The sequence below is a fragment of the Rousettus aegyptiacus genome, unplaced genomic scaffold (assembly GCF_014176215.1).
Source record: "Rousettus aegyptiacus isolate mRouAeg1 unplaced genomic scaffold, mRouAeg1.p scaffold_m13_p_15, whole genome shotgun sequence".
Lineage (NCBI taxonomy): Eukaryota > Metazoa > Chordata > Mammalia > Chiroptera > Pteropodidae > Rousettus > Rousettus aegyptiacus.
In genome coordinates, this window is record NW_023416290.1 from 40600248 (window position 1) to 40614729 (window position 14482).

At 33.2% G+C, this 14482-nt stretch overlaps 1 protein-coding gene across 3 annotated transcripts in view; it reads left to right on the top strand.

Moving 5' to 3' along the window:
• PKHD1L1 (PKHD1 like 1) overlaps positions 1–14482 on the top strand; it is a 138887-nt gene that overhangs the window by 16100 nt on the left and 108305 nt on the right. For all 3 annotated transcript variants that reach the window (XM_036232973.1, XM_016158976.2, XM_036232974.1), the window contains 8 exons: positions 676–784; positions 3959–4016; positions 5130–5223; positions 7005–7058; positions 7591–7664; positions 8581–8623; positions 12401–12471; positions 13602–13712. In XM_036232973.1, coding sequence (XP_036088866.1) covers positions 676–784; positions 3959–4016; positions 5130–5223; positions 7005–7058; positions 7591–7664; positions 8581–8623; positions 12401–12471; positions 13602–13712 — 614 coding nt within the window. The remainder of the gene's footprint in view (positions 1–675; positions 785–3958; positions 4017–5129; positions 5224–7004; positions 7059–7590; positions 7665–8580; positions 8624–12400; positions 12472–13601; positions 13713–14482) is intronic.

Sequence of the window (14482 nt, forward strand, 5' to 3'; positions counted from 1 at the left end):
TATCATTATTGATCTTTTTTAGAAGATAAATGGCTACTATTAAATTGTAATGATGCTCCTCAAAATATCAAAATTATGCTTTCCTGTCAGATTTGATTAATTTTGTTCACAATCTTGACATAGTCATTAAGATTAAAGATGATTGTTTTGTATAATGACATTTCAAGTTCTTTGCTATTAGCCCAAATTAATGTTTGTTATTAGCAACTTAGGAAAAAAATTAATCATAATGAATTGCAACTTTCAATATTGAAACAGGTAGCATACATTTCAGAGGATTTCATTTCAGAGGATTGGCCACATTTGTCATGTTGGCTATTTTTCTGCAACAAAACCTTGATTGAAACTTGATTGAAACTTTTTAAAAAACAAAGCAAGGTGATATGTTACTATTTTAAAGGATTATTATTACAGTTGTTATTGCATTTATTTTTCTTTTCAATTAGTTAGAATAAGCATATGCCTGGTGTCCATGATGTTAGACTTTTCAGAACAGAGTTCAAGATGGAGATTATCTTTTCATAATATAGAACGGAATTTAACTGTACCTCAGTTAGAATGTTAGACACCTTTTTTCAAAAATGACATGCAGTCCGAGGCAGTATTTTTTATTAATATTATACATTAAATAAAAGAGTTATTGCATTCCTTACATGTTCTTCATTTGCCTTCCAGAGCAATGCCAGAAGATTCCTACACCGTTAGAGTCAGCGTGGATGGGGTTCCAGTTACAGAAAATAATACCTGCCAAGGATACATCCACAGCCGCGCATGCAGCTTCTATGTATGTGGGAGCTCATCTTTAACCTACACATAATTGATCTTGTACTTTCATACAAAACTGGGTTCTTATTTTGTAATTTTACAGATTGTTATCTGTGTCCACACTTAAAAAAGTTTGCATCTGGCTAAGGATAATTTTACCCGGTTTTAATGATTTTTCATAGTAATAGAATCTCTTATTATTTCCAATTTCTCCCTTTCTAAAATTAATTTTATCGATGAATTAAACTTTTAGACTTCCAAATTATTTTCTTGTTCACGCTATTTTTTCTCTTTTTACATTTGTTATTAGTTTGATTCTTCCATTTTCTATTTTCATTGAAGTCTTCATTTTGAATAGAAATGTAAATATTATCTTTCTTCATTAAGCATTTCTCTTCTTTTACCATTTAAAGTGTGGAGAATAAGTCCGAAGTCATTTATGGTCTCACATTTCAAATTTATCTGTTTTCTTGGCAGTCTAAAAAAAATCTTTTGAGTAGAAATCTGTCCATCTTTCTTTTAGGATGTCCCCGAACAAGAATAAAGGGACAACTGATATTTATTGAGAATCTATTTTGCGCTAGTTTATTTTGCTCGTATTCTTTTTATATCTATTCACCTTTTTCTGCACCAGCAATCTCTCACAAAAAAACTTCAATTATTCCTTAAAACTGCTGCCCATGTTTCTGTCCTTTCTCTTGTCTGTGACACCCTTGCGTTTCTGCAGACGGACTCTTCTTGATCTATTTCTAGTCCATTTGTTTTCTCGTACAGCACAGTAGTTCCTCCTTATTCACTGGGGTACATCGCCAGTAGACGTCTGAAACTGTAGGTAGTACCTGTCCTCAATCAACTTCTTCAACTCTGCTGGAAGTGTGACAGCTTCAACAGGAGACTCAGCCTCTTTGGTGATCTTCATATTTTTCAGTCCACACATATTCCTGAATCTGCAAAACCATCCCTTACTGGCAGTAATTGGCTCGCTGTCATTCATTTCAGTAATCCCTTTCTGGAGCAACACGGTGCCGTCAATCAGAAATGTCAACAGAACATGTTTTCTGTTCATGTCTTCCTCTCACAAATGTGATGCTTCCATCTTAACTGTGCACTTATCACACACTGTGACTGTAACTTTTGCAGTTTGAGGTGCAACAGCCGAGCTAGCATGAATTTCTTTTTCTTTCTTCATAATTTCACAGATAGAAAATTCATTCTTACTGTAGATCTTAGCAACCTCAGCATGTGGCTTTTTTCTTTCTTTTCTTACTAAATAGAGAACTTTCACTTAAAGGAAGCATTTTAAGGCTTCTCTTTGGCATATCTGACTAGCCAGCTCACTATCACTCCTTTTGTATTTTGGGGCCAAATTTTTACATAAAATAAGGGTTACTTGACCTCAAGGACTGCGATACCTTGATAGTCAATCTGATGACCGAGAGGGCTACTAAGTGACTGATGGGCAGGGAGCGCATACGGTGTGGAGACACCGTACACAGGGATGGACGATTCACATCCTGGGCAGGATGGAGTGAGACTTCAGGGATTTCACCACAATACTCAGAACAGCATGCAATTTAAAACTTATGAATTGTTTATTTCTGTTGTCCGAGTGGAAATTGAAGCTGTGGATAAAGGAGGAATACCATATTTGTTTTTAAGTATAGAATTTTGTCTGTATATGTCTCAGTTACTGAGGATTCTTTATTTTGCCCATCAGTTCTGCTCTTTACCTATTCGGTATTTATTTGTTCTTCACATTGTAGTATATTTCCCTTTTGCAGAAATTATTTTTCATTTTGCCTTTTGAAAAGAACTTGGCATATGTTTGCTTGAATAACAATAGCTAATAATTAATATAGTATTGGCTATGTGCCATGTGGCAGTCTAAGTATTTTGTAAATATCAATTCTTTACTCTCACAATGATCCTATAACTGTATACTATTATTATTATCTCTCTACGGACAATAAAACTGAGGCCTTAAGAAATTCCATTACTTACCTAAAGTCACTCAGGTTGCAGGTGGTAGAGCTCAAATTTGAATTCGGACAGCCAGACTCCAAAACTGGCCCATAGTCATGAGTGCCTCTTGCCTCATATATGTACCCAACTATCTCTAACAGATATGTATTAGTTTCCTATTTGCTGCCATAAAAAATTAGTGGCTTACAACAACACGGCTTTATTACCTTTCAGCTCTCCAGGTTAGAAGTCTAATTTGGATCTCAGTGGGCTAACATCAAGGTGTTGGGAGTTTGTGGTCCTTTGGGAGTCTACAGGGGGAGAATCTGTTTCCTTGCCTTTTCCATCTAGAGGTTTTCCACACTCCTTGGCTCATGGTCCCTTCCTCTGCTTTTGAAGCTAGCAATGGCATTTGAGTCCTTATCACATTCCATCATTCTGACCTTGCTTTTGTTATCACATCATCTTCTCTTTATTTTCTCTCCCTCTTCCACTTATAAGGACCCTTGCGGATGCATTGGGCCCATCCAGATAATCAAAACTCATCTCTGTCTATTAAGATCAGCAATTTAACAACCTTAATTCCATCTGCAACTATCTGCCGTACAACCTAACATAGTCACAGGTTACAGAGGTTAGGGCCATGGACATCTTTGGGGGCCATTATTCTGTCTCCCAAAGTGTTAGAGTTTCCATCACACTGGTGGCCTCTCTGGAATTGTACTTTCTTCCAGTCCCCGTTTTGTGTTACAATTCTTAAAAAGTATTGCTGCAGTGCTCTAGAAAATTAACATTAGCTGGGTTACCAAAGCTTAATCCGATGGGCTTTTTCCAAGTATGCTTCTGTGTTTTTGAAAAATGCTTAGTTATTTTTTCTTTTTCGGTTTAACTCAAAGTAGTCTTTCTTTAACTGTATTCACTAAATTCCTAACTGTCTTTACCAGAGAGTTTTGTTACTGTAGTTTGACTTAACATTGATAACAAAAGGATGATTGAATTTTAAAATTCCGAGCTAGAAATATTTTGAAATGAGAGAGGATTTCCAGGGTAAGGAAAAGATCTGAATAAACAGAATAATATTCTTAACTTCATTTCATATATATATAAAATGAATGTTTTGAAAGTGATATTATGGATATTGTTTAAATATAAATAATGTAAGAAGCAGAGATTCCATAAAACTAGGAATGAAATAGAGATAAGACTACTTATTGAAAGTATTATTTTACAGGTAAAAAGTTTCAAAACCCCAACAATAAGGAGCATCACACCTTTATCAGGAACTCCAGGTCTGTTATATGACAACTAAAATATCCATTTGGTTTATAGTAATTAATTTAATTTTTAGTATATAAAATTATTATAATATCTAAAAATTTATATGTAATATTTTTCTGATTATATAATAACTTCCAGTTTTTTAAAAAATGATTTTCATGGCTGCATCTGAATCTACTAAATGTATTTAATTTTTCTCCTACTGACATTTATCTGGCTTCCAGTGTTCATCACAACTGTAATCATACCAGTCTATAATTTCAACAGGAATATGTGAGAATGCCTTTTTCTGCAACCTTGACAATTCTGTGCACTATTTTTTTCAAGAATTTATATGAAAAGTGTAGTAAGTTTTAAAAACAATTTTCCAATTCTTTGATTTATATAATTAAATTTATTTTATATTTACTGAATATTTGTATTTTTTCTTTTATAAATTATCTGTTCTCCTCCTTTGTTTAACTTAGAGCTAGTCAACTTTTTTTCATGTTAAGTTATAAGAATTCTTTATATTTTAAAGATTATAATCATTTATACATCATATATGTGGGAAATATTTTTGAGTTTACCATTTATTTTTAAAATGGATTAATGGTTTTCCTGTCATTCAGAGATATATTTAATTTTTATTATCATATCATTCTTAATCTTTGTTATTTCTTCCTTCATTTTTATTCTGTAGAAGACCCCACAATCCCAACTATATAAATATTACATACATTTTCATTTATTTTTCAAGAGATTTTATGGTCCTGTTTTTTATATTTAATTTTATTTCACCTAAGATTAATTTTGTTTTTGGTATAAAGTAAGAACTCTTATTTATTTTTTTCCAATTAAAATATTCATGACCCAAGTGATAGTTATTAAATAATTTATCCTGTCTTCCATGGAATACCTCTTAATCTATAAATACTTGTAGAGATACTTCCTTAATACGATAAATATTTATTTGTGTTTTATCTAATTAATAGAACTTTCATAACTATGCTAAGCAACAGTGGGGAACATGAGATATAAGTGTTTGGATGCTGGTTTTATTGGAAGAACCTCTGATGTTTCGGTACTGAGCGTGTGGGTGTACGGGTAGATAACTTTACACAGAACTTTCTGTTTGCTTCTAGGTACACTGATAACAATCCAAGGCAGAATCTTCACTGATGTCTACGGGAGTAATACTGCACTAAGCTCAAATGGGAAAAACGTTAGGGTTTTGAGGTAAATTATTAATGTGGAAACATATTTTTATAACTCATAGATGGGATATAATATTCTAAAATTCATGGGTCCAATTATATAAAAAAAAAACCACTACAATAGGATTAACAGTATCTTTTCAGTCATATCATAAGAAGAAAAATAGACTGTTGGATGAAGCATTGATATGGAAGCAATGGCCAATATGCCTTTTTTTTTTTTTTTTTTGTCTGACATAATTCCTTCTTTCTCTGTAATGGATTTTATTAAAAGAATACAATCCTGGGGGCAAGTGCCACAGCAATTGAATTAAAGTCACAGAACTTTATTTTGGATTATTTTGTTACTTAATCTAACTGTTTCATTTTGTATACATAAAAACAAAACAAAACACTGAATCTTAGAGGTCCAAAACTTAGTCAAGGTCAGGAGGAGAACCCAAATCTGCTAACATGTATTTTGACACTTTTTCTTCTACACCGTGGTGTACAGGAGAGTGCTAAAACTAAAAACCATCAATAACTTATTAACAAACTAGAGTTTGAATCTTGGTACTTTCATTTCAGCTGTGGAGCAAATGGTAATATTGTCCATTTATAACATCAAAAAATAATTGTTTACATTTGGCCTGGAAACTTGTATTTTGACTAGTGTTCTCTTCCTATAGGTTAAGTGGGGTTATCACAGTTGTATTCATTTCCTACAGAAAGAAGTACAGAGTCAGTATCCTGACTTTCAAAATGCTTCATGCTTATATAATACATATATAAAATGAATAAATGGATAAACTAAATAACAATTTGGATAACCCACATGTACATTTGCATATATAATTTTGTAAAATATGCAAATTTGAAAGGTTTTACTAAGGGAAATAAAATTGATTTATCTGACATTCTATGAGGTAGAATCCTCAATTAAATAACACTTAGTTCAGGAAGGCTGGAAATTAGAAGGAGAATATGAATCCATAAATCCATATTGGGTACCATAATTCTCTACAGACCTAATGTAATGACCAAATAAAAGATTTTGTGTATAAAAATATATTAAATAGAAAGTTCGAAGTTCTCTCCAAACAGAACTCCTTGTATTTTAAGTTCAGGTTTGTTTCTGGCCTTACATTGAGTCTGAGACTTGCTGTCACGGAAGCTGGGTGGTTTATTATGATAATACAGAAAATACAGTACTAGTCAATAACCTGCAGGCCTCCAATAGCATCAGGTTCTTTCAATCTTAAAGCAATCGGTTGACCCAGTCAGCTACAGAAATGCAAAGACAGATGTTATCTCTCCAGCCTTGCGCTGCCCCTTCTCAGCTTCTTATTCCCATTTCGGTGTCACCGATACTGTTAGATGTTTTTTCCATCCTGATTTTTCTGTTCTGCCTGTGCTGTGGACCTTAATTCCTGCAGTATGAAATTTACTACAAAAGTATCTTTTGTATTGGAATTAATCGAATTTTCAGATCTAAGAGTCCCCATTATCTGTTTCCATGTTTTCTATTCCCATTGTACTTATCACTTACTAACACACCGAATATGTTTATTATCAGTCTCCCCCAGTTAGAATGTCATTCCCACAAGGGTAGGTATCTTTGTTTTGTTCACCGATGTGTTCCAATACCTAGAGGAAAGACTACAACATAATAAACATACAATGGGTGTTTGTTGAATGAATATATGATGGATAATAAGTGATTGAGAGAAAAAATATAAGGTGGTAGTGAGTTGGTGGGAAGAGAGTATTTTGAAACAATTTATTTACTATAACTTGATCTTTTCTAATAAAACATTTATACAGAGTTTATATTGGAGGAATGCCCTGTGAGCTTCTTATACCACAATCCGATAATTTGTAAGTAATTTAAATAATTTTTTAGAAAAATAAATAGAAGATATAAACGTGTTAAGTCTAAGTAGTAATTTCTAGCAAAATCATATAGCCAAATGCTTTATTATACAGTATAAATTATAATATTTTATAGTAAGTTAGCAATAATTTGTATAGCAAGAATTTGCTCGATATCTCCTGTTGTCTCCTGGATAGTATAATATGAACTATTATTTAGATTATGATGAGAAAAAGGTTTTGAAAAATACCTTTATCGATTAACTATTTCACTTGGTAATATTTTAAACTCTTTAGAGGAATATCAACAGGGATAGACATTAATTAATTATAAAATATTTAATTGTTCAATAAAGTTTTATTCAGATATCTTCAACCAAAGTTGGATAGCACTTTCATTTTACAGAAATTTTTGTTGTAGCAGCAGTTTTTGTCCTGATACATATCTGAAGTTCATAAGATGTTTTTAAGGGAAACACACTATTTTAAACTTTTAGTGTCAATGTAAGCTTCGGAATTAACCTATATGCTTTATTAGGTATGGTCTAAAACTAGATGATCCAAGTGGTGACCTGGGTTCTATGATTTGTAAGACAACTGGAACTTACATTGGTAAATGTTCATTATTATTCTTCATAATTCTCAGAAATTCCTGATTCTATTTCCTTGTTTTGTATTCTCCTAGGCCTCTTACCCTCATCCCTCTTTTTAAAAGTTATCGTTTCCTCTTTTCCTTGGATTTTTTTCAGTTTCATGTGAGCATGTATGAATTACCATTTTCTTAAAGTTTACATTTAAGATAACCTTCTTTGAATTTATTTTCTTTCTTCTTTTGTCATCCAAAAGATTCTGTGGCTAATTTAGCTTATTTTTCTCTGGAGATTCAATTTAACTGTTTTTTCCCCCATGCTCTATGTACTCCGTACACCCAAAACTTTTCTTGAATGAGCTTCACTCCCTTCTGTCTCCAGGCCTTTGCAAACTTCCCATCCTGAGAATTTCAGATAAAATGTCGTATCTTCAAATAAGCCTTCCTTGACCCCTGACTTACGTTCTCAAAATCTGCCCTTCTTTTCCTTGATAGCTTTATCACAATGTGTAGCCCTCTGTTGGTGTCATTGCTCTTGACCGACTGTATCCTTCACTAGACAGTACTCTCTGTTAGGAGCAGAGCGAACTGTGCGTTCACCCTGCATCTCTGAACCACTGGCAGAGGGTCTGACCCAGCTAAACAGCTGTTAAATGGATGAAAGAAATTCAAGGGCAATATGGTTCTTTTATTATTCTTCATTCATTATTATTTTTTGTCAGGTTTTTTCTAGTTATAACCTTGAAATACCTTATAATGTATATATTAAAATAGGAGGTACTTCTTTAAGATATATCAGTTGTCATTTATTTGAAGATTAATAAATAGTGTATAATTACAGTTTTAAGTTTCTTTGCTTTTAAATCAGCTTTGTAATATATAGTTATTGTTCTCCTGTGATCATGAATTTAATTGATTGTGTATTTTAATTAATTCCAGGTCATCATAATGTCAGCTTCATCCTGGATAGTGATTATGGAAGGTAGGTCATTTTGTAAATAATAATTTTCATAATTGATTCAACTGAATAAATAAAACTGTGTATTTACTTTGTGCTATAGATCCAGAGATTAAAAAAGTAATCACTTCCTTCCCACAAATTAACATTTAACACCCTTTCACTCATAATTTGTGCCTCAGACACAGGCTTTTGACTCCTGGAAAATCTGGCCTTACTAAACACAACAAATAAAAATCTTTGATTGTGATATTGAAGAGTGTTATTTTACATCTTTAGTTTTTCTGATTTAATTGTAATTTTTTGGCAACTAAGTAATCCAATTTTTATTTAAACTAATGTAAGAATAAATAAAACCCGCAGTGAATATTGCTTGATAAAGGTATTCTTTTAAAATACCAAGACACATAGAGCCATGAAAGATGATAGTTACAACTTTCAAGTGTCTGTCTTAACACCAATGTACATAATTTGTAGCTATGATTTTTCATAAAAATAGGACTCATTTGCAGATATCTTACATTTTGAAATCAGTAAGAAACACCATGAGAGGTTTATAGAAATTCAGAATATGCAAATCTCAACACACTGCAAACCTCATATTACAGATAATTATAATAATGAACATTTAGTGGCAGACACAGTGCTAAGCACTTTACATATGTTATTCAGTTTAACACTCTCAAAGAACCTATGAAATAGAGTGTTATCATCCACCCCATGTTGCACACTGGGAAAAACGAGCCAGGAACATTAAATAATTTGTCCAAGAATATGCAAGCAGTAAAGAGCAGGACTAGTATATGAACCCATGCAGTCTAACTCCAGGACTTGAGCGTTTTATTCCAGTGCTCTGCCATGACAGGGAGGGTTTCAGCCACAGAACCATGTCTCATCCCTACTTAACATCCTCAGGGGTCCCTACCATGGCAGGATTGCCCACTCCTATTTGGAGACATAGTTTCATAGTTTGACTATCATAGTAACTGGGACATGCTAATGGCGTTTCATGGTCAGGACCACTATGTGCCAAACCTAAATGAATTGTTCTGCACAAAATGTCATAGCATCTCTTATTGAAAAAAAAAAAAAAGTGAATTAACAGAATTCAATTTAGCCATTCAATACCAATATAACTGGAGCAGATAAATAATAGGATAAGTCTGTCAGTTTCTTTGTTGTCTCTGATGAGAGACTCAATGATTAGAATTTTGAAAAGAATGGCAATAGTACTATCATACTAGATGTTGCACCTGGTTAGTGCTCATAGGCACTGTCTCGCAAGAGAAGGATGATACCTGTATGCATGAAACTATAATTTAATTGGTGAGAGCAAATGCCATTACATTCAATAACCTAGAAGAAACGGACAAGGTCTTAGAAATATACAAACTTCCTAGACTGAATCACGAAGAGCTGGAAAATCTAAATAGACCGATCCACAGTAAAGAAATTGAAACAATCATGGAAAACCTCCCAAAAAGTAAAAGTCCAGGACCAGATGGCTTCACTAGGGAATCCTACCAAATCCATTATCATTGTAGTTAGAGATCATCTACTTTTAGACAGCCAGAGGCAATAGGTTTGTAACAAAATGATGCTTGATCTGGACACTTTATTATCAACCAGTATGGACTGGGCCAAAACCATAAAGAATATTATAATTTAAGAACAAACCGAAGTGGATAATATGTAAATGGTATTAAGATTTGCCTTTGTGATTTTACATGGGACAAAAGACTTAGAGTCCCATGAGTTAACTGTTATTTTCTGTTAGGACATAACATACTTACATATAACTTGATAAGACATAACAATAGGATTTTATTGAAAATATTAGAAAATCATGTTAGAAGCAACAATTGTTGAGTTTTAAATGATTTCTCAAACCATATATGATTCTTTTATGCTCTCAATGTCATCTTCTTAAGGTAAGAAAAATGAATTCTTAGTTCTTAGTCTATATGAAAGGTTTTAATTGCCAAATCCATCATATGTCTCTCAGAGAAATAACAATCTAAAAATAGAAGGTTTGAGCGATCAAGCTTGAAAGTGATTGATAAGTAAACATAAATCAATATGCTGCATTAACACACCCCCAAAATTTCAACTTAAAAAAGCCAGTAAATACTACAAAAAATTGTTGATTCTGTGATCTTATAATTTTTCTTTAAAACAAATATGCTGTCATTTTGTATTGTCTCACAATTGATGAAATTGTATTTCTATATAAAACAATTTTCGGAATTTAAGATAACTTAAAATATGATATTTATTACTTAAAAGCCTAGTTTTAAGATTATATGGCATTTACAAATGTTAAGCCATTTTATAAATTATAAAATAGAAATTTTACAAATTTCTGGGGTATTCCTGAATATCAAATGAACCAATTAAAGACCACTGTGATACCCATTCTGCATTTCTTTTAATAGCCAACCTTCTTTCCTCTATTAACCAAGTTCAAGCAACATCTGTTCCAAACTGATAAGGTTCAGATGAAGCTGCCTTAATTGAGAAATGCCTAATCATTATCAATGAATTAGTGAAGATCACCTTGGTGTCATACCAAATAAATTACATTCCAATTTTATATCGAGGCAATTTTCCCACCAACATAAGAAGCAGAGTTAATTTTTCAGATGCAAGATCTGACCACAGACAATATTATTGGAACTGGCATCATTTCAGATTTTCAGGAAATCAGCTGAAAGGCTTATAACATAAAAATATAAAATCCAGTATGAACTTCTTAAATAACTAATTCGATATAAAATACTTCTAGGGAATCTAATTTTAATTTTCAAATGCACGTTTTAATGCCTGGGTTGGATTTAAAGGGAGTAAACTGTTGGTCTCAACCACAAGATTAGCATTATCCTTTTACATTCCAGTTCATTGTATTCTAATTATGATGAATGAGTTTGAGTCTTAACATTTGAATTTCTTAACTTTTCTAATTATGACTTTCATTGAGGTAATTAAGGGAACAGCATTTAATTTCTAGATCAGAACTCTTTCCCTTCCCAGCCCTCCAGGCTATGGAAATACAAGTGTGCATCTATAAAAAAATATATATATAAACAGGCTCTATGTTTATTAAGAATGACAACTTTGGTGGATTGTTAACCCATCTATTTGTACTGACACGCAAACTAGTAGCAGGATTGAAGCTCTGTGTAGTATGAAGGTTGGGAGCCAGGACTCCAGAATCAGGACTCTACCTGGGTTCAAATCCCATTTCTACCACTTAACTCTCTTTGTGATCTTGAGTAAGATGAGAAATTTCTCTGAGTTTTACCTACCTCGGGGGATTGAGATAAGAATCAAATGGCACAATAAGTTAAAAGACTTTCTAAAAATCTTGACTTAAAAGCTTAAAAATCTTAGCATGATACCAAATGTTCAGTAGTGTTAGTTATTGTGATGCTACATGGGCTATGAGAGAAGAGAGAGCGGAGGTCAGCAGAAAAGCCCAGGCTTTATGAAAGGCGATCCTCCGGCTTTTTATAGTGATATAAATTCTTACTGCATTTAGTTATAATTTGCATTTAATAAAGTAAACATATGTTAGGCATGCAGTTCAGTAAGTCCTGACAAATGTATATTTGTGTAGTATTTGTGTACTCTCTGTAGTTGTATAACCAATAACAAATTCAAGATGTAGAACATTTTTATCTTCCGTTCAACTCCTTTGCAAATTATGACATGATTTATATTACTAAAATAAAAAAATAGATAACATTTTCCTAAAATAAAGTTTATTTTTAAAGTAAGAATTTTAAAACTTTTTTTATACAGGAGTCTCCCACAGAAAATGGCATATTTTATTTCTTCTCTGAATAAAATTTCAATGTTTCAAACATATGCAGGTATGTGACCTTTCACTCTGTGTGTGTGAGAGAGAGAATGAGAGACAGAGATGGGTATCCTTCACTTCATCAAGTCAAAAACAATAAACAAAGGTACACTATACTATGTCATATACTTCTAAGAAGGAAAAACACCTGAGACAAGGACTCTACTAGGATATCCTGTCATTAAACTAAGACTCTGGAGGCGACATCCCTAGTGTAAGGTTGATTAGAAAATAAATTCATAACATGTTTCAACTTCAAGGGAGGAAAAAAAAAAAAACTCCGCCATCAATTTAAACCACAAGCCAGTACTCTCTCAGATTTATGCTCCCAGTGTGGTCCAAAAGAAACTTCAAGCAGATTGTATTTTAATTTACAGAGGTCTCCCTAGGAGAATGTCAGAAGCAAACACAAGTCTCCTTGGAAGAATTATAATTCATTCCAGGTCAGATGTGATGAAATTGGCACATTTGGATTTTGAAGATGCTCAATGTGAAAAAAAAAAAATGTGTGTCTTGTATGTGCATTGGCTTTTTCTAGGAATTAATTTCATGCAAAACTCATATGTAAAACTATAGAGAACTTGGATAGAACCAGTAAGAATAGATTTTAATAAGAATCTACTATGTCATGCACTGGACTCTTTTACCAATACACCCAAAACTTTTACATATAAAGCCACAAGAATTCCAATCATAGTTACTGTATTAATATATGAGAAAATGTAAATATAAAATGTTGGCTTATAAATATAAGAACGATTCATTTTTTAAGAGCATAGGGGAAAATAGACTATCCTTCTGCCTTCCTGTGTTTTCTTTTGGAATCAGACATCTATGTTCAGCTAGTTTCCCTTATTCCCTGAATCTTCCCATTACTAGTGTCTCTTTAATACCAGCCGCCACTAAAGCCTAGTTCCCAGGAGATGTAGGTCACTATGAAAGTCATATTTACTGTATTCTGAAGGATTGCATCAGAGACAAAATAATGAAGCACCTAATTCATTCATTTGGTAATGCAAACGTACACTGCTATGTAGAGCTGCTATTGCTAGGTAATTTAGAAATCTTTAAAAATCAAGCATTTGGGTTTATGTTTAATAATTATGACGCTTTGTTTCATGTGATTTCCCATCCTCTCCCTAGAGGTCACTGCAATTTCACCTTCACGAGGAAGCATTCAAGGTGGTACCATGATAACAATAAGTGGACGGTTCTTTGATCAAACAGATTTTCCAGTCCGAGTTCTAGTCGGAGGTATTTTTCACGATTTTTTACTATATTAGTTTATGAGAACAAATTCTGCCTTGTCTTTAATAATCTGTAAGAAGAATAATAGTCTTTTCTCAGTGTGTTGAATTGAAAGCTGAGTATTTTCACATAGTATTTGTTTCTGGGCTTGATGCTTTTCCCACTGCACCCTTGCAGTGAGGGTCACTCCTTGAAGCCTTATGTGAACAGGTCAGCACCAAAGGGCTCTGTGTGCTGGCATTATGGCTGCCATCCACAAATTTCTCACCACACTTAAGACACACACCTTCTGCTTAATGGACTCTTAATTGTCCTTCTTGAACTGTTGTTACTCCTCAATGAGTTGGCTAATTATGAGGAAATCTAAAGCACTATTCGAGGATAGGCTCCTCATCTCCCTTCTATGATTTTGTGCCCTGTCTGGACATCGGTAATTACTGATGACATTGACCTTGGAAAGAGCATTAATTAATGTGTTATATAGTCACAATGTACACATCACTTTTATGTGCCTGGTATGGATTTGTTTGGAGGTAGGGAGCTTTGTAACCCAGAGGGGAGGTTGGGGTAAATATAATAATGGGGATTTTTCTACTCAGCCATGATGGCCTATAACCTACCTTGATGGGCAGGGGACGCCCATGCAACTGTCACAGACTTTTTATGATACAGCCCTCTTCTCAGGGATTTCCTACTTTTAAGGAATCTGCTCATAAGCCTGCCAAAATGTGATTTCGAGAAGAGAAATTAATATAAAGCAACCTCATCTAAAATGC